Source organism: Triplophysa rosa, linkage group LG19, assembly GCF_024868665.1.
Source record: "Triplophysa rosa linkage group LG19, Trosa_1v2, whole genome shotgun sequence".
Lineage (NCBI taxonomy): Eukaryota > Metazoa > Chordata > Actinopteri > Cypriniformes > Nemacheilidae > Triplophysa > Triplophysa rosa.
In genome coordinates this window covers 20874446-20894435 of record NC_079908.1, presented here as the reverse complement: position 1 = coordinate 20894435, position 19990 = coordinate 20874446, and the positions used below count along the sequence as shown (strand labels likewise).

The 19990-nt window shown below is 41.5% G+C and overlaps 3 protein-coding genes across 9 annotated transcripts in view; 1 reads left to right on the top strand and 2 right to left on the bottom strand.

Annotated features, from left to right (window-relative positions):
* Nucleotides 1–793: 793 nt before the first annotated feature.
* Nucleotides 794–5976, bottom strand: LOC130570201 (uncharacterized). Of its 6 annotated transcripts, none has more exons than XM_057360383.1 (9): nt 5623–5964; nt 5418–5444; nt 5020–5055; nt 4495–4518; nt 4255–4272; nt 2669–4048; nt 2426–2557; nt 2312–2348; nt 1897–2041 (listed from the first exon to the last, which is right to left on the bottom strand). In XM_057360383.1, exons 1-9 carry the CDS (start codon nt 5636–5638, stop codon nt 2014–2016), a joined length of 1698 nt encoding a protein of 565 aa, XP_057216366.1. In that variant the 5' UTR covers nt 5639–5964; the 3' UTR covers nt 1897–2013. The 6 variants fall into 6 exon arrangements, with proteins under 6 accessions (XP_057216362.1, XP_057216361.1, XP_057216365.1 ...); XM_057360384.1 differs by having other exon boundaries at nt 1928–2041; nt 2442–2557; nt 5623–5975; XM_057360379.1 differs by lacking the exon at nt 2312–2348 and having other exon boundaries at nt 794–2041; nt 2402–2557; nt 5418–5441; nt 5623–5976.
* An 84-nt stretch (nt 5977–6060) lies between these two features.
* Nucleotides 6061–12398, top strand: hmgcrb (3-hydroxy-3-methylglutaryl-CoA reductase b). The gene is made up of 20 exons (XM_057359876.1): nt 6061–6166; nt 6942–7129; nt 7227–7338; nt 7452–7539; nt 7626–7710; nt 7847–7952; nt 8038–8144; nt 8225–8344; nt 8421–8545; nt 8627–8835; nt 8921–9069; nt 9152–9346; nt 9423–9581; nt 9667–9824; nt 9948–10053; nt 10143–10313; nt 10398–10538; nt 10626–10784; nt 10859–11013; nt 11307–12398. The coding sequence occupies exons 2-20, from the start codon at nt 6968–6970 to the stop codon at nt 11356–11358; spliced, it is 2559 nt and encodes an 852-aa protein (XP_057215859.1). The 5' UTR covers nt 6061–6166; nt 6942–6967; the 3' UTR covers nt 11359–12398.
* A 611-nt stretch (nt 12399–13009) lies between these two features.
* The window catches only part of LOC130569928 (ceramide transfer protein-like), a 25033-nt gene continuing 18052 nt past the window's right edge, over nt 13010–19990 (bottom strand). Inside the window, exons 6-18 of one of the 2 annotated variants that reach the window (XM_057359877.1) lie at nt 19527–19610; nt 18952–19109; nt 18376–18468; nt 18200–18286; nt 17998–18090; nt 17790–17867; nt 17368–17463; nt 16968–17100; nt 16035–16105; nt 15800–15928; nt 15304–15433; nt 15053–15181; nt 13010–14835 (exon numbers count right to left, since the gene is read on the bottom strand). In XM_057359877.1, coding sequence (XP_057215860.1) covers nt 15054–15181; nt 15304–15433; nt 15800–15928; nt 16035–16105; nt 16968–17100; nt 17368–17463; nt 17790–17867; nt 17998–18090; nt 18200–18286; nt 18376–18468; nt 18952–19109; nt 19527–19610 — 1280 coding nt within the window. In that variant the 3' untranslated portion in view covers nt 13010–14835; nt 15053. The remainder of the gene's footprint in view (nt 14836–15052; nt 15182–15303; nt 15434–15799; nt 15929–16034; nt 16106–16967; nt 17101–17367; nt 17464–17789; nt 17868–17997; nt 18091–18199; nt 18287–18375; nt 18469–18951; nt 19110–19526; nt 19611–19990) is intronic. The other variant, XM_057359878.1, reaches the window with a different exon arrangement.

The window sequence follows — 19990 nt, the reverse complement described above, 5'->3', positions numbered from 1 at the left end:
TGTTTCTGTTGTCAGACATAAAATAATAATTACAGACAAATGTTTATCATCATATGTCCAGTCAGTAACAATGACAGGTGCTTGTAAACGCTGTTTTGTAATCATTTATTAATTCACTTAAGTTACTTTAAAGATGCTGTTTGGCTATGCTTCTGCCGCTAACTGAACCGAAAAGACGCAGAGAAGCATTTTTCCACTCACTTAAATGACGCTAGTCGCTATCTCTCTCTGAAGGAAAAAAGTCTGTATACACCGCACCACTGTGCGCGCCATAGGTTTTACACGCATCATTTATGTTTGAGCTTAAACTTTGCCATTCAAGTTTTTCCCTAGCAAAATATAGAACCAGTCAAACGCTTAAACGCAGTTCTAATTCCCCGTCAGGGCCAAATAAAATATGATGCTAGAAACACAGGAAACATTTATTTTTATTTATGTTGTGTGTTGCTTACACCGTGTCTACACCGGACGCGACAGGCGCGATGCAACATAACAACCTGCTTGTTCTTAATGGGTTGTCCAATTATTGCGTTTTAATGCGTATTGGAAATTATAATGCGTTTCTAATGTCTTTTGTCTGTCGCGTCGCGCCAGTGTAGACACGGTGTTAGGCGACTGAATGTAGCCTATTAGAGGGAAGTCCAGTGTTGTCTCTGCATTGTCCTGATTTATGGGAGAATGTAAAAAATCTGTTAAAAAAGTGCACAAATCAGGTCAAATAAAAATAAAGAAAAACAAACTGACTTGGTTTCAATGACAGACAAACAAATATTAAATGAAATAGGTGGTTTAATATGGTGAGACAAAACAAAATTGAAATGCAAAAAACACGAGAAAAATATGACTTGCAGTCATCTGTCTCCTAAAAAAACACATTCAAGCCTCATTTATAACCTGACCTCTGATTACATTTTAATTTGAGCTGTTTACAGTAAGGTAGCAGCACTGAATTACCATCATTTTACTTTATACTTTTAGGTATTATAAATTAGTGAAAAGTTAAACAAAAAAATGTATCAGGAAAGAAAGAATCAAATATAGGCTACTCCTATGTTTTTATGCTTGAAATCCAAGTATTAGCACTATTGATGTGTTGTTTTCAAAGCAAAACTAAACACTTTTAAAAACTCAAAATGGTTCAATTTCCTTGATCATCCACATGGAGCTTTCTGATGCATTAAAAGTTCTACAGACTATTAAAAGAATACGGTTCTAAAGGGTCTGCAATATGGCATCGCAGCAAAGAATGCTTTGAAGCACATTTTTTGTGTGTCTTTTTGAGGAGTAACAAATAATTTTAATGTTCCATAGCGCACATACACAGTAGGTCTATAAATGCTCAAATGGTCGCACACCAGACATCGTGCCAGTGGGGCTGCGTCTCGATCAGCTCCCTTGTTGGGCATGTCAGGGCACTGACCAGGGAGTCAGCCGTTTTAATGAAACGTTCATCCCTAAAAATCGCCACAACGCACCGCAAAAACCAGGGAGCATCGACGCCTCCTCTGCTCCCTTACAGGAAACCACGTGACAAATTTTGATAAGACAATTTGATTGGATTTTAAAAACGCAGCGTGACCTAATGACCGTGTGCAACCCCTTGGCAACATTGAGGAAAAGGCAGTTTTCTACACATGTGCATATGATCTCTGTTAATGTCTGACTATCATCATTAAACACCAGACTAACACACTGAATCAATGATAAACATAGTTAAACACTGACATATTTATTCAAGGGAGGTAGAATATTAAGAAAGCTTTAATATAAAGCACACTGATGTGATCCACTGATCATATTCTATTTCACAGAAATGGAAAAGACAGAGAAACATGAAAAACATTTGGTATATTCTATATAAGCAGCATACGCTCCGGCTGCATTTTTTGTAGACACATTTGTTAATGTTCAGCCATTCAGAAGTGCGTCCTAAGTGTCCAGATACTTTGATGACCGCTGTACTTCATTGAGAAGAGTTCTTCACCGGGTCCAATGCTGCATCTATTTAAAGCCTCAGATGTAACGGGCATTTGAGTTTGCCCTGCAGATGTGCACACGAGCAAACATGTTACGATATTTACCAAAGATAATGACATGCATGACCTGTTGATATACAGTAACCTTAAATAACCATTAGATGGAGACATAGAGTGTTGAAGATCAAAAACATCTGGTGTTTCCCCTGGGTTATTATCATTAACTGAAACTTAAAGTCTAAAATGTATATGTGTTATCATAATCAAATGAAATATAGGCCTAAATATTATACATAACTTTAACTAAACTGGAAAACTTGCATTTCTAAACTCACCTCAGATTATGTAAAGTTTCATGTTCACTTTCAGACACTGTTGATAAAGAATTAAGTTATGTCTAAGTATAGTTGTAACAGTGTATTTACAATGTTTGTAAGGAGAATTCGTACTGTTGGGTGGCTCCACCTGCAGACTGTTTCGTCTCACAGAATCCCACAATCCTTCAGTCACATCTGATCCTGTGACATGTGATTCTCCATCACTGCTCTCTGCTCCGTCTCCCTCGTGAAGTCTGATTTTATCTTTAGACATCATAAAACACAATCAAAAACTGCTGCTTACAGTTTTCTTGTTTCAAACATTTACATTTAATTGTACCGTTCAAGAAAAGAACGAGTGGTGAAAATCCTTACCGACCGCCGTTCTGATGTACTGCAGAGATTGTGATCCACCGGACCGAGTACTTCTCTGAGCCAAATCTCTCTCTCTGACCTCCAGCTCTCTCCATCTCTCACACAGCTCCGTTTCTTTCATTTGTAGTTCTTCATTTTTCTGGATTATGTCACATTCTGATTGTATTCGTTTCAACAGAAATGCTTCTTTAGCCTTTGTCTCCCTCAGATTCCTTTGTAAATCTTTTTCTGTGGCTTTGAGCTGCTCTATTTCACTTCGAAGAATCTTAAACGCAACATTTAACTCACTTTCTCTGCATTTCCATTCATCCAGCTCTTGTCTCAAATGAATCTCTGTGGCTTTTGATTCATCCAAATCTTTTCTAAACTGATTCTCTCTTGCTTTAGATTCATCCAGCTGTTTTCTGAACTCAATCTCTCTAGCTTCTGAATCACCCGACTCTTTTCTAAACAGAATCTGTCGGGCTTCCGAATCATCAGACTCTTTTCTGAACAGATATGGTTTAGCTTCAGATGCGTCCAGCTCTTGTTTAAACAGATTCTCTCTAGAGTCATATTCACCAGACTCTTTTCTGAACCGAATCTCTCTGGCTATAGAATCATCAAACCTAACCTGATTCACTCTGCCTTTGGAATCTACCAGCCGCTCCTTCAATTGTGTGTTTTCTTTCCTTAAATCTTCCACTGTCTTTCTCATTCCTGCCAATTCACTTCTCAGAGAATTTTCCCGTTCTGCATACTGTAAATTCTGCTTACCAAGTTCCGTCTGAAAATGATCTTTAGCTCTTTCCGTCAACTCAAAATTCGTTGTGAAATAACCATTTTCTCTCTCTTTTACCACCGTTTCAATGTAATCGAGCAGCTTCTCAGTGTTCTCTAAAACGTGGTACCTGTTTCTGCACTTTTTCACACAACGGTTTCTTCTTATGTCCTTCTCTCTACATTCACCAATGAATAACACCATACTGTAATCTAAAGCTTGCTTCCCAAAGACGTTGCTCACAGCTTGTAACAGCAGATCTTCTTTAACGGAGATACGTACATCTCCGAGCACCAGCAGAAAGACATGAGGCCCCGGAAACAGCAGAGATTCACACAACTTCATGTCTTTTTTTATTGATTTGACCCCATTTCTGAAAATTAGATTCGATTTCAAGGCGTGCAGCCAATAGGAGGGAGTTTTTAACACAGAGACGTTGCGTCTGGCGACATTAGTCTTCATATTTTCTCGTATTCTGATGACGTTGGCATACTCCGTGTGTCTGACATCGAGGATGGTTTCACAAGCTTCATTCATAAGAGGGTCATCGCCTCCAAGCACCATAAATCTAAACGCGTCAGTGTCGTCTCTGGATGGTGATGCTTTGCGTGGGAACGCAGCTGTTAAAAAGAGCATCAATCAGGTCAGATAAATCAGATCTCAAGTTTAAGACTTTTAGTTTACAGCTTCTGCACAATTTATCTTGCCTCGTTTGTATATGAAAAGTCTCCATGTACTCTCAATGGGTGCATGAAGACATGTTTCTATAATTAATTGCACAATACGTGGTCAAGTGTTTGTAAAAGTAATAGAAAATATGACTTACGCAACTTTTTATAGGCATCTGGAAATAAAACGGATCAAGAATAAAGACACATTCACAATAATCTGACATTTTTAGTTAAACAAGTTCAAGGTGTTGCTGCCAGTCCCAGACTTCTATTCCTTGTGTCATTAATTATGTGTGAATGTGATGCCTCTGGCACACGTCACCGCTCGAAATGGTGCTTAGGTTGTGCAACATGTGTGTATTTGAGCATAAAAATTATTTGTAAATATGACTTACACACTTCTTCAAACTCATCTTCATCTGCAAAAAAAACAGAAGCGAGATTCATCTAATCACTTTGACCTGACATGTTTAAGATGTTGCTATATACATTATTGTTGTATTAAGGGTCCAGTCCCAGAATATCATTGTTTGCATCATAACAGTGAAAATTCATTAAGAATCATTATTTTAACCAGGACTGCTGTATGATGCTGTGCTTGGGGAAAAAACGAAGACATCTAAAAGATTTTTAAGTTCAGAACATGTCCATTTTGTGCTCTCAATTTTTGGAATGTTTGGGGAGGACCTGCAGTGTTCGTACAGGAGACGGAAGAAGACTGAAGCATTCAAGCCCATCAGGTTTAACCTGAACTCTGTGTGGTTTTCTGCGTTGGTATGCACATTCTCATACTTTCAGAAACTTCTAGCACAGTGAATCATCAGGCTTATGTGAGGGTTTATTACCGAATCACGGTTGGTCACTGGATAAAATGCAAACAACATGAGTGTGTTCATGTATTTGATGTAGAAGCTCTTTACCTGGGGGACTAGAGTACTCCTCCTCTGTAAGATGCTCTGTAAGAGAGACACGCAGAGACAAAATCACCATGTGTAAATTCATTTTATACACTCTCAGCGTTAATTATCACATGTTTTAATATAGCCTATATTATGTACATTTTAACACACGTGTCATTCTGTGGTAGTGGTGTGTTAAAGAAATAAAACGATTACTTAAAGGACAAAGAACAAGTTAAGCACCTCCAAGTTTTTCGTAGGTGTGTCTAACAATGTTTGTTTTTATTTATATAAGGCCTATGATTTTTATTTTTGAAAGGAATACTACCACATACCACAAAACGCACTACAACCTATTCTCACCGTGTACTTCAGATCTAGGCTAAATGATTTAAATAACATTAGAGAATTTAACTTACGCAGTTCAATGTCGTCCCTGAGTCCTGCTATAATGCAAAATAACTTTTTGTCAGTAATGTGATCATGTATTTTAGCCAACACAACTGGTATAGGCTATAATTTATTCACAATACCAACGACATCGAAAAATGTGACAAATTTCACGTTGGTAGAGAAAGATTTAGTGTGGGAACAAATCATATTGCATAATTACATGTGACTTACCTCCGAAACATGCCATGGTGCAGACAGAAAATAGACTATAACATACTTAAAAACCACGAAAATGTAAAAGGCTCTCTAGAAACAAAAAGCCGTGCATTTTCATTAAGGAAAAGGCATGTCTACAGTGAAAGTTCTTTCACACTGTTAAACAAGTTTCTCAAGTGTAGCGATGAAGTACTCAGACGTGCACGCGCACACAAGGGCGAAAGAGAACCACACACATACGGCACCGTCCACCTCAAATGATTTTTCCCCATCATAACGCAACACAGAACTAATGTTTATCAGTTATATTTTGCCTTTTCATAATAAAATATGAGCAGAGTCTGATTCACTGTAATTTACTAAATATAGGCTATAATCCAACTTTTTATGGATTTTCAAATCGCTCTCGCGGTACTTTGATGTCATCCGCCTGTCAGATCTTGCGCCACCAATGACGTCACGGCAGCGGATGGTACGTGCTCGCTCGCGCAAGTGCTAGTCGAAGGCTGATGACGTCGGTGGCCTTAAGTTACGCGGACACTGAGGAGGGCATATGAGGGTATGTAAAGAATATTAGCATTTATAACAGTTAAATGTTTTATTTATTCGGAGTTATGAGCGTTATTGTGTTCATTTTAACGGGTTTATTGTGACTGGATGAATGTGAAGAGAGAGCGTGAATAATAACAGCTGACACTCCTTCAGCTTATGCTACATTAGCTTAGCATTTACCACATTCTAATCATCTGTCATTTTGATCAAACTTACTAATATTAACAACACAAAATAAATCTATTTGAAAAGCTTTTGAAAGGTGTTTTGAGGTTGGTTTTCTTAACTGCTGAGGCACATGCGATTATAAATGTGTTCATGTAACAGTTAAGATTCTTATGAGTTCTTGTCTGTCAAATAGATGATGTTATTATGTTTGTTTATTCTAAAGTCTTAGTAGTGTGTGTGTGTGTGTGTGTGTGTGTGTGTGTGTGTGTGTGTTATTTCAGGGATAGAATTTACCGTTTTTTCTTTTAACGATCTGATGTTAACAGTTTTAATCTTGTACAATTAATAAAAAAGTATTATTTGTAACAAGTATTCTTAATTCCTAAAAGTTGTTTACTTAAACAGTATATAAGTTTATTGTTGTTTGGATGTTGTCATTTAGTTGTGACCTTGCTGTGTTGTTGTGGCATTAGGTATTCATTTCTTGTCTGAATGTTTTCCATGAGTTGCTGTAATATGAAGTATTATTTAAGCTCTTTGAACAACTTCTGATTCACTTGTGATATTTAGATACATTCATTAGTTTGAATGTTTTTTTCCTGTTCTCTCGGCAGGCGATCCGCTGAGATCTGTGGTGATCATGTCTAGTCTCTTCAGGCTGCATGGCCTGTTAGTCGCCTCCCATCCCTGGGAGGTGATTGTGGGAACGGTTGCCATGACGATGTGTCTGATGTCCATGAATGCTTTCACTACCAATGAGCAGGTCTGTGGCTGGAACCGTCAGTGTCCCAAAGTGCAGGAGGTGTGAGAATCTTCTACAATGTGCTTACAATCATTTTAAGAGCGTAAGTGTGAGAACCGTTGTTCAGACGCTGATGTTGCATTTTGATCTTTCACAGAAAGTGATGAATAGTGATGGGATCATTCTAACCGTCACGAGATGTGCGGCCATCATTTACATCTACATCCAGTTCAAAAACCTCAGACAGCTCGGCTCGAAATACATACTGGGTGAGTGGCTTACTTACATTGAGAAGAAATGGTTTATAAATGTAACTTCTTGGTCTTTGTAAGTCTGTCTTTATAAATGTGTACATTTCATGTATTTATGTGATGTGTTCTAGGTATCGCTGGTCTGTTCACTATCTTCTCCAGCTTTGTGTTCAGTACTGTGGTGATTCACGTTCTGGGTAAAGAGCTGACAGGACTAAAGTAAGACTCGTTTTTGCGCTTTTCTTTTCTGCTTTACATTCTCCAGTCTTCAGGAGCTCATTCTGTCGTCTCATTTCCTTCTCCAGTGAAGCTCTGCCCTTCTTCTTGTTGTTGATCGATCTGTCTAAAGCCTCTACGCTGGCCAAGTTTGCACTCAGCTCAAACTCGCAGGTACAAAAAACACCTCGCACACAAACCAGACCTGCTGTTTATTTCCGTAATGGGAAGCCCACGTTTCGTTTCTTAAAGCAGTGGAATGATCACATGTTTGAGTTCTGCTGGTTCTGATTGGTCCTGTGACCCGCAGGAGGAGGTCAGAGAGAACATCGCTCAGGGAATGGCCATTTTGGGACCCACGTTCACGCTGGACGCTGTCGTGGAGTGTCTGGTTATAGGAGTAGGGACCATGTCTGGTAAGATTCATCGGCGTCTGTGGCTTTCACCATAACGTAACAGTACTTCCTGTCTCACCCATCATCACTTCCTGTCTGGTTTCAGGTGTGCGTCAGCTGGAGATCATGTGCTGCTTCGGCTGCATGTCAGTTCTGGCCAATTACTTTGTGTTCATGACGTTTTTCCCTGCCTGCGTGTCGCTGGTGTTGGAGGTGAGGGTTTGCGAGCATCTCACATGTGTGTGCAAACACACGCTGATGATGTAAACATGATCTTCTGTCGTCTCCTCCAGTTGTCCCGTGAGAGTCGAGAGGGTCGACCCATCTGGCAGCTCAGTCATTTCGCTCGTGTTCTGGAGGAAGAGGAAGTGAACAAACCCAACCCCGTCACTCAGAGAGTCAAAATGATCATGGTGAGCTCCGGAATGATGCGGTTTACTGTCTAACGCGAATCGTCTTTCTGACTCTTCTGGTTTGTGTTGGTTTCAGTCTCTGGTTTTGGTGCTGGTTCACGCTCACAGTCGTCTGGTGGCCGAATCTCCAGCTCACAACATGAGCGGCTCAGACGTGGTTCTCACTCAACCCAACATGGAGTCTGACAGAACCATGTCCAGGTGAGCTGCGAGAAATGTCAGCGTGTGATCCAGGACGTTGTCTTCGTGTCAAAATGACATCTTGCTCTTTCTCTGTGGCAGTGTGGATTTGGAGCAGGTCATCACTCTCTCTCTCGCTCTGTTATTGGCGGCGAAGTACGTGTTTTTCGAGCAGGCTGAAGCCGAGTCTTCACTCCAGTCCTCCTTGACCAATAGGAGAGCAGGAGGGGACTGCTGTCTGAGGGAACCAGCTGCGCCCAAAACCCTGAAGGGAGTCACAGATCCAAACTCTCCTCACAAAGAGCGGACAGGTCCGTGAGTGTAAACTGTCAATCAAAAGCAAAAGCAGTTTTTTATAAACATGAAATGTGTTTACACGCTCTCTGTTGTTTACAGCGGGGATGAGGCCTGGAGAGGGTCCGTCGTGTCTTCTTAACTCGACTGATCGTGATGCACGCCATGAGGATGAAGTCAAGTGCCAAGATCATCTCCCTCAGCAGCGCCGCCCTGTAGACGAGTGTCTCGCCATTTTTAAAGACCCCAGCGTAAGTCGACACTTTCCCACCCACCTGACCTGAACGACACACTCTGTCATGTGGTCCACATCTCATCTCTGTTTCTCTCCAGAGGGGACCTCGATACCTGAGCAACACTGAGGTCATGGCTCTGGTGGAGTGCAGAAGCATTCTGGGATACCGTTTGGAAGCAGTGATGGAGAATCCAGAGAGAGGCGTGGCCATACGCAGGGAGATGCTCTCCGGCAAACTGCCCAACCGGCGCGCCCTGGACAATCTGCCCTTCAGAGACTACGACTACTCCAAGGTTCTGATCCACAGTCAGCTGTGCGCTCCTCCACATGTGTGGATCAGAGATCAATGTTGACTTTCTCCACCCTCAGGTGACCGGCACTAACTGTGAGAATGTGATTGGCTACGTGCCTGTGCCGGTGGGTGTGGCCGGACCGCTGCTATTGGATGGGAAAGAATTCCACGTCCCCTTGGCAACCACAGAAGGATGTTTAGTGGCCAGCACTAACCGGGGATGCCGAGCGGTCACAGTGAGTCATTCGTTCGTTTTTTTTGTCCCGCTTCACACGTGACGTGTTTTTGATCTTCGCTGACTGTTTGGTTGTGTGTGTGTAGTTGTCGGGTGGCGTGAGGAGTCGTGTTCTGGCTGACGGTATGACTCGTGGTCCGGTGGTGCAGCTGCCGTCAGCGTGCAGGGCGGCAGAGGTCAAAGGTTGGCTGGAGAGCTCAGAGGGGTTCAGTGTGGTCAAACAGGCCTTTGATCAAACCAGCAGGTCAGAGGTCAAATACAGCACATGCACTTTATATAGCAGCGCTTTGAGTTTTATGAAGGTTAACTTTAGTCAGATGATGATGTCACTGATGTGTGTGTGTGTGTGTGTGTGTGTGTTTTGTAGGTTTGCTCGTCTGGAAAGGCTGCAGGTCACTTTAGCTGGGAGGAACCTGTACATCCGCTTTCAGTCTCAGACTGGAGATGCTATGGGCATGAACATGCTGTCAAAGGTCAGCGTGTGGCAGAGACTGTTCTCATATGTCTGGACTTTATTACTAAAGTGTGTTGTGTAATGAGCGTTGTGTGTGTCTCTCCGCAGGGCACGGAACAGGCTCTGTGTCGAACCTGTGAGAAGTATCCCGACATGCGTGTGTTAGCCGTCAGCGGAAACTACTGCACCGATAAGAAACCTGCCGCTGTCAACTGGATCCACGGCAGAGGAAAATCCACCGTGTGTGAAGCGTTCATTCCTGCTCGAGTGGTCAAAGAGGTGAGAGTGATGAGAGAGGACAATAAGTTCTTCCTCCTCCAGGGGGTGCTCGAGGACTCACATTGTGCTCATGTTTCTCTGCAGGTTTTGAAGACCAGCACAGGCGCTCTGGTGGAGCTGAACATTAATAAGAATCTGGTGGGCTCAGCGATGGCCGGCAGCATAGGGGGCTTTAACGCTCACGCCGCGAACATCGTAGCTGCCATCTACATCGCCTGTGGACAGGTGCGTGACAATATTACATCACAGCAGTGCACGTTTAAAATAAACTGAATGAATGTATTATTATAAGTGGTGATGATTGGTGTGCAGGACCCCGCGCAGACGGTGGGCAGCAGTAACTGTATCACACTGATGGAGTGTGTTGGGCCTGACGGTGAGGATCTGTACATCTCCTGCACTATGCCATCAATAGAACTGGGAACTGTGGGAGGAGGAACCAGTCTGCCCGCACAATGTGCCTGTTTACAGGTAACGCACATGACATGAAGGCTGCAAATGCTGATAATACATGGACTTAAAAATATTTGCGTGTCTGTCATCAGATGCTGAACGTTGACGGTGCGAGTGCACAGTGTCCTGGAGAGAACGCGAGGACCCTGGCGCGGGTCGTCTGTGCTACAGTGCTGGTGGGAGAACTGTCTCTGATGGCCGCGCTGGCCGCTGGACACCTGGTCAAGAGTCACATGACTCACAACAGGTAAATAAAACCTCAACCCATCAAGCCAGTGTTTCATCTTTATACACTTAACCCTAACATCAATGATTAAATGTTAAAGATCAGTGTGTCTTTATTGCCTCCAAATTATAAACACATGATAGATTCCCAGTAAATTTTCTCATCTTAGTAGCACAAGACTTGCATCAAATGCTTTCTAAATAGTTCATTATTATTTGAAGAAGTTGAGGGTGATGTCAGGAGAAAATTAACTGTTGCAATGTTGGCGAATTAAATCGAGATTTTTATCGAGTTGTTTGGTTCTCTCATAACAGGTCAAAGGTCAACCTTACAGCGACTGTATTACAGCAAAAGGAAACATCGTGAGAACCGAAGCGCTCTGAGGACCCCAGTGCACTCTGGGAAACGGAGTCTTGGCCAGGCACGTGTGTGTCAGCTCATGTTTTCTTCTCAGGTTCTTTAGGAGTGTTGGAAACATCTACAGGCAACAGCAGATCAGTCTGTTCAGCAGCGGAAAGTGAATGGAGGAGACGGATGCTTTACATTTGCTTTGTGCCTAATGTTTCTACCGATTTAGTTTGACCAATCACAGCTGGTTTTACTGCACGTGGTCGACATTTTGCACTAAAGGCCAAAGTGAACTTTGCCTAAAACTGTTACTTCCTTATGGTGTGACCATAACGTTTTAAATGTAATAAACATGCCAACTTATCTGATGTTCAGCTCAAAAGCGTAAATGTTTTAACAGGCTGAAGTGCTATAACTCTAAATGAAACAGAAGACATGTTTGGTTTTGCACATTCTGAGGTTTGCTGTAGCCAGACAAACAGATGAAAAGGGCTTTGGATCTTAAAGGTATTTTTGCACTCGCAGTTTTTAGACTAAATCATGAGCACGGATCAGATTTTGATGTATAATTTTGCTGACAAGAACGTCTCGGATTGTGAATGTATTTGTGTATTTAAAGGTGTTTAATTAATCACACCGAACTTGCCGTGACAAACTAATGTAATGAGTTGAAAGAAAACAGATGTTGTAAATCATTTGCTTTATTTATTTACTGATAGTGGGTTGAATTTGTGAATGTTTGTGTGTGATGCTGGATGTCTGAGGTGGGTTTTGTGTTGTTAAAAATGACAAGCGCCACACTAACTACACAACACTTCACTTGACTGTAAAGTGCTTTAGTTTTTCTTTAAAGCAAATCTACTCTTGTTCTGCTTTCTGATCATAGAAAGTGATGATAAAGCCATATGTGTGTCATCTTTTAAACATTTGTGATGTAATATCTTGCTAAAACAAGCTATGAAATGTTTAGCGAACGATATTTTAAAAAATGTTTTTTTTTTGTTAAAGAACTATTTTTAAAAACTCACCAAACCCTAAATTAAATGGACATTGTGTCATTTGTTGTGATTTTTTACATTTTTTTATTTGTGCTATCATTTTACGTTTGGAGGTTTGTTGTATTCAAACTAAATTAACTGCAGAAAAATGTTTAAACTTATTGTCATACTACAACAGTCATGTAAACTGGAACTAAAGGGATAGTTCACTTAAAACTGTCATTGTGACTTTCTTCTGTAGAACACAAAAGAAGATTGAACATTGAACCCCATCGACTTATGAACACAAAACCACAGAGACATTTTTCAAAATATCTTTTGAAGAAATAGTCCGATACATGTTTACAACTACATGAAGGGGAGTAAATGATGACAGAATTGTTATTTCTTTAATCTCTATAAACTGTACTCGCATCTATCAATGTTTTGTGCATTATTTTCACGTTTGGAACACTGTATAGACAAACCAGCACTTTCCTTTATGTATTTATTAGGCAACACTTAAACTACACAAAAATAACCGTAAATCGTGTTGATTTTGACATTTTAAATGGGTTGCTGTAGTGACAATAAATTCCAGAAACTTTCTGAAAACTGCAACTGAATGAAAACAAATACGGATCCAAACAAACAACAATGAACATTTAAAAAAGGAACACAACAAGCGGAAGTGAAGAAAGATGTCCATCATTTTATTCCTCTCTAAACAGGGCTGTGAATGTGCCCTCGGTTCACAGTCATCGTGACACCTTTAGTGTGATGTTTGATATACACAAAACATTTGAAGCCCAACGAACATACATTCAACGCTACACTAGACCGCACATTAGAGGAACACACATGTCAGCCTCACAGTCTTACTCCATCAGTCAGGTCATGGGTGTGTGTCTGCTCTCTGATTGGCCGTTTCCTCTGAAAACCCTTCAATCAGTAAACAGCAGCCCTACTGGAGAAAAACAGGGCGGCGTGTTGTATTGAAGACATTCAGGATTATGATGTCACTCCGGTGAGTTTGTACATTCAGCGAGTGTTTGGAATGTTTAGGGCATGACGTCATCTGGCCGAAACGGCTGTGCACTATTTGATGTTCGTCTTTAACACTATTTGATGTATAGTCTTTAACATACATCAAATGTCTTTAACATACATCAAATGCTGTGCACTATTTGATGTTCGTCTATTGCACTATTTGATGTATCGTCTTTAACAGTCTGTCATGGGGCGTAAATCAGGGACAAATACCTCAGGCCTTAGAACAGAATCTCATTTCAGCACTGTTTTGTTGAACGACAATATAATATTGTGATCTTTAGCTTGTGCCTTGTTTATGATGTTTTATTTTACTTTGGAAGAATACGTTTGATCATGAACAATAAATAACAAATTCCACCCCATGTACAACTAGCTATGATCTACCCCTCATAACCCCCCCCACCCCCCCCCCCCCGTGTTTCAACCAAATCCAACATAGGACAGAAGATTTAATTGGCATCAGACAAAAGCACTTTGTCTGATTGCAAAACTGAACATTTAAATAATAAGAGCTGAGAAATCACTGTGTAAACATTTAAGATGCCCGATGCGTTTCATTTGTGGCTGAAGTTTGGATATAATCGATGTGGGAAGTGTGATCAGATCAATAATGAGGCACTTCTCTAAAGATTTTGTTTAAGTAGGACACACGTCATATAGGACGCACTTCTATACATACATATATACACGCACGCACACACACATCAGTGTCACCCTCCCTAAGGCATATGGAGTTGGATTAGTCCAGTAAAAGCATTGACAATCTGACATACTTTTAGCAATAACGTTTAAATTATATACAAACAATGTGTGACGCTCTCCTGACACACTAAAACAAACACCTGTTACCATCAAGCTGATGTGCTACAGTATGTCAGTCGATGAGACACAAAAACAACTACAAATCAACTTCGAATGAGCGAAAATACTCTCGTAGCATCATCTCTTCATCAACACCAGAGGCTGGGCTTCATAAGAGAGATGATGAAAATGATTGAAAAGGCAAGTTCACAGGTCACAGGCCGACAAAAGCCCTCGTGTTCATTTACAAACATGCCACTGATTTAAACAAAACAACTAATGACCGGCAACCAGATCCGTCTGATGTCATGAGTCTGTGAACGTTGATGATTATACAAGCGAATCTAACGCGAAGCTTTGGAAAAGGAAAATAAGTCTAATAATCAGGACTAAAACAGAGCCACAGTCTCATCTTCAGCTTCAAAACTCTCCATTTTATAAACGTCCTATCACACTTACATACATATCATACATACATATATACTTATATCAATATATATCTCTGCCAGAAAATATGGATGAGATGTTTGGCGTTTCTAGTCCTCTGTCGTGTGAACTAGTGTGATGCTACAGAACTGCATCAAGCGTGTAGAGATGTGAGAACCACTGCGGCTGCTGCGTTCAGAACGCTAGAGGGCGCTGTAGCCACAGGAGTGTGCACAAGCTGCAAACAGTAAAAACATACAGCAATAAATAACAATTCAATTACAATAATACTAATAATACAAAATCATTGGGGACTTGTACAAAACAAAAGTATTAAACAACACAAAATCAAAATGGATCCTGTTTTCTTAGTAAAAACTCTTCTGGCCAAATTTATCATCAAAACCTTTGAAATCATTTTCCGCTGACACAAAAACACATGTAGTGCGTCACACCTCAGAAGAGGATGGCTTTGGCTGCAGTTTTCTCCTGGACATAAGTAGTGAAGCGCTTGAGAAATTTGGGATATTCTCTTTTCGCAACGGCTCTCAGGACAGAAGCGGGAGCCCAGCCTCCAGGATTTACTGCAATGCAAAACGAACATTATTTGATTTTTAAAGAATGTTTTTATGTTATATAACCTTGACACTTATGGTCAGGTGTGAAACGGTGATCCAGGCTTTTAGTTTCTTAAAAAGTATCTAACCGTTGGCAACGTATGTGATTTTGCACAGGATGTTGTCTCTGCTGATCTCTTTGTCGCCCTCTGGTGGACTGACCAGGGTCTGACAGATCATGGCAATGTTGATTTTAGCACGAACACATCTGTTGTTTGGCTGCCAACAAGAAATAAAACCATCACTAATCAATGTAACTCTAATACAGCTAAACAAGACCATTTTCATTTATTTAATGAAGCAGACATATGTGTACTGTATTGATTTGTACGAAGACACAATTTATTCGGATTAATGTCCGATTGTCACTACAAACAAACATTTTCTATAAAGCGTCTTTGAAACAATATGCATTGTGAACAGTGCTATACGCATAAATGTGAATTGAACTTTGAGATTCTTTATGTCATTGATAAGATTAAACTGAAGGCTTAAAATCTGCGTAAAGAAGATTACAAATGTAGAAGACTTTTATCAGAGCCACGAGCACATTTAACTCAACAAGCAGCTGATGAGCAGACTCACCTGGGCCTTGTCATGATCAACAGAGAAGTTGCAGACGATCCACGTGTCAGGATCATTCTCATTATTAGCCAAAATCTTACGAATGGCAGACAAATACAAGACGTCTCTCTGGGACGCTGGCCACACCCTCTGAAAGACCACAACAAAATGTTTCTTAACAAACATCAGGCAGCTCAATCCTAAACACACGTGTCATCCCTTTAACAATGACGTCCAATTCACATGCTGCCCTCACCTTATGAGTCTGGTAGACGATGATGGCGTTTTCAGACAACGTTTCCACGATGTTGAAGTTTTCAACAGTAGCTGTAGAGAGAGCGTGAGACAGACTTTAGTACGCTAGAAACACTGAGATAAGTGAGATCCACACAGATCAGGTAATTAAGAAAAATCTATTTATCCACTTCCAGCTCCAAACCTGAGACCGTGAACATTAAGAGCTGATTAGACCTTAAGAGATCTTAAAGTGAATTACCTCAGCAGTGAACGTCAGCATTAAAGGCTATTACTGATCACACGGCATTACAGTATTAAAGCATGGTAAGAGTATGTGACGCTCACACAGCTCAGACTGCGCACAGTCATCCATCAAACTGCAGCAGTGTGTGAGGGATAATGTACAGGCAGCCGGTTGTTATCGCAGACAGTGTGATCAGGACCCCGACGTGAAGCGGACATGAGAAAACAACTGGACATGAAAAGTGAATTTGAAATATTTTATTAGCTCATTTTTACCCAATGCAGACCTTCCGCGAGGAAAAGCCGTTTAGTTTCAGTTTTAAGGTAACGACGTTCAGATGTCACGAACAGGCAATTTGGTTTAATCATTTGTAAATGTAATGTCATATATGTTATTAAAAGACATATTTATATTTCATCTGTCAAAAATAAAAAAGTCAAAATGATTTGCTCCATCCGGGTCACCGTGTGTTATTAGTTTCGAGAGGTTGTTATCTGGGAACAATGAACCTGCAAATATCGCGACTGGCCAATCAGAATCAAGCATTCCAACGAGCCGTGTAATAAATTACAATAACAGTATAAGATCAAGCTTTTCTAGATGTACATGTGTTTTGTAATTCAATGTAGAATGCAACAGTAATATCCAGAAAGATGATTTATTATACGTAACAATTTACTGTTAAAAATGCAGTAGTTCATTACTCACTCTCCCAGTCATTACGAACATCTGTGTCCCAGAAGTAGTGACAGACTTCATGACCTGTGACCCCTTTGACAGAGTGTGTGGCCTTCAGAGGGTCCAGCACGATGCCGTTCTCCTCCACCTCTCTCCTGTACACCTGAGAACAGAAGGTACTCACCTAACGAGACTAGCCATGTCAAATAAACCAGCTAATTCTTTCTTTATTCCATTACAAATACGATGAGGTTTCTGGGAGCACAAGCGATTGACGACTCAAATGAAATTACAAAACGTGTAGATTTCCATTCATTTACTTGCAGCAATAAGGGATACAAGACCCTCATCGTCTTGTCAGGATTTATCTTTCAATCATGACGGTTTCTCATCAAACCATTATATTCTAGAAATCTTGTGTTAACCTCACCTTCATCTCTCCCTCTTCCACCACAAGCTGCCAGTTAGCATCTCCACCGACATCCTGTAGAGAATAGGTGATGTGATTCTGTACCATCTCCTCCACCTGTACAGAACAGAACAAGGTCAGAGGTCATGGCCTATTGTTAAGTCTACTGACTAAACCGGCAAAATCAGTGGTTATAACCTCATGTATAACCTTCAGAGACATCGCTAAACATGCAAACATTCACACGAGACAACAGCAGTAAAGATGCAGGCTTATGTACATGTCAAGCGATGTTAAGCGTCAGTAGGCAGCTCACTCGCTTTACTACACAGCATTAACTGAATACTGAAACTCAACACTGAATAGCTCATGCATCGATGTAAAGCATGTCCATCATGCCGTTGGAGTTAGTGACGGATGATCGTGCTTCTGGGCGCCGTTACCTCAGCACTGAACCTGTGCTCATGGAGAGGAGTGAAGACTACAGCTGAAGATGAGGGAGAGGGGGGAGGAGAGGGGGGCTACACAAATGAGGGAGGAGAGACAAATGCGGCTTCATCAGGTGTGTACAGAAGAACAGAGCGCAGGACAGACACGGGACAGGGTTGGGATGAAGACCTGCTGAGGACATCACGCATAAACTCCACTCACTTTCTCAGAGAGCCTGTGAGTGCCCACGGTGGAGTAAACGTCTACTGGCGACACCAAACTGTCCCTCTGTATCCTGCTCTTCTCACACTGAGTCTGAACACAAACAAGAGAAATATGAATCGCTGCTTCATGAATATTCAGGCTAAAATAGGTTGCGGATGGTGATGCGAGTTGTGTGGAATGTGAGAACTTGAACACACACCTGCTCTTCTATCTTGTCCTGCCGGTCCAGGGCAGCCTCCACCGCATCAAAGAACTCGTCCTCATTGATCAGACTGTTCGGACCCTCCTGATGAACACACCCGACAAAAGAACGCTGAAATGTTCGTCTTCCTTTAACTTCTACAGCTCTGAGAGAAGACAAACAGAAGCACCCACCTCGTAATCTGGTCCACCGAAATGAGACTTCTTCTTGAGCTCAGACAGAGCTGATTTATAAGCTTCCTCCACCCGCCTCCTCTTTTCCATCTCCTGTGAAGCGAGAGAGAGAGAGAGTTTGGCTGAGTCAACAGTCTACTGCTGTAATGTTTAATGTCTTGGCGTGAGTGGATCTCATCTCGGTGGGATCGGGGGCACAGCGAGCGAGACGATCGGTGCAAAATCACTCCATTGTTCAGACAGCAGCCGCTGTTCTCGTTCTGATATATGTCAGTATTGTGCTGACTACAACACATCACCAGACACATTCAGCTCCGCCTCTGTCACACGCACCAAACCCATTAAACTAACAGATTACGGTTGCCACACCCCTTACACTTAGTACACTTTAGTACACAAACCACATCCAAGGACGAGAGCATAGAAAGATTTTAACCATCAACACTGTTAAGCTGCGTTACACATGTTATTTTGTGCATTTTAAAAAAGAAAGTTTGTGGGTGTTATGTATGCTTAACACTGATAAAGGAGATATATTTGTTTAGTCAGGAGAACCAGCATCCATCTTTGATGTACCTTATCCAGTCTCTTCTGCCAGTTGTCCTCTCTCTTCACCATCAGGTCGATGCAATGAGAAAGCGTGGCCAATATTCCCGCCGTGGTCGCCTTGAACGTGATTGCTTCTCCTTTAAAATCTATCCCATTAATGCCTTTATGACTCAGACACTGGAATACTGATGAGGAGAGAAAAGAAATCCACTCAAACTCAGAGTAAATGTGAACGGTGTTATAGTTTGTGTTACGCTGTGCCTAAATAAAACGACACAAATTGAATGTCTATGTGAAATTAGCAATGACATTCTGTTAGTGTTGCTGGTCTCCATTTCGGTTACGTCTCACAGTTATCCCATCGTCTGATGTGAAGCATTTAAAAGCAGTCTGATTGGCATGAACTTGTTATTTTGTGTCGTGATTTACTTTCGCAGAGAACAGAAAACAACCTGATGCTATAAACCTGCAGCGCTGCATCTCTTCAGCAGCTTCTCACACTTCAAACCGCATTTATCATGCTAGAATAATGTACTCCTCCATTCTCTCAATATCTGTGCTCTCGAGGTAAAATCAGTTAAGTGTAAAGGCATTTAACTTACGCTTCTCTTTGCTGCCGTTGTTGTTATGCAAGAATTCTCCATCGGAGCGAGTGGTAGGGAAGTCATCTTCATCATCCTCCACGACTGAGAGAGAGAGAGAGAGAGAGAGAGAGAGGGAGAGAGAGAGAGAGAGAGAGAGAGAGAGAGAGAGAGAGAGAGAACACACAAACACATGCACGTCAGGATGAACTCATGGCCTTGTGGTAGGTGGTGCTGAGATCAGCCCACTCACATACTGAGAGTCTACTGTAGAGAGATAGATACACAGCAGAGTAGACACATACTGTAGCACAACACTTCCACAAGAGAGAGAGAGAGCGAGAGAGAGAGAGAGAGAGGGCGAGAGAGAGAGAGAGACAGAGAGAGAGAGAGAGAGAGAGAGAGAGAGAGAGAGAGAGAGAGAGAGAGAGAGAGAGAGAGAGAGAGAGAGAGAGAGAGAGAGAGAGAGAGAGAGAGAGAGAGAG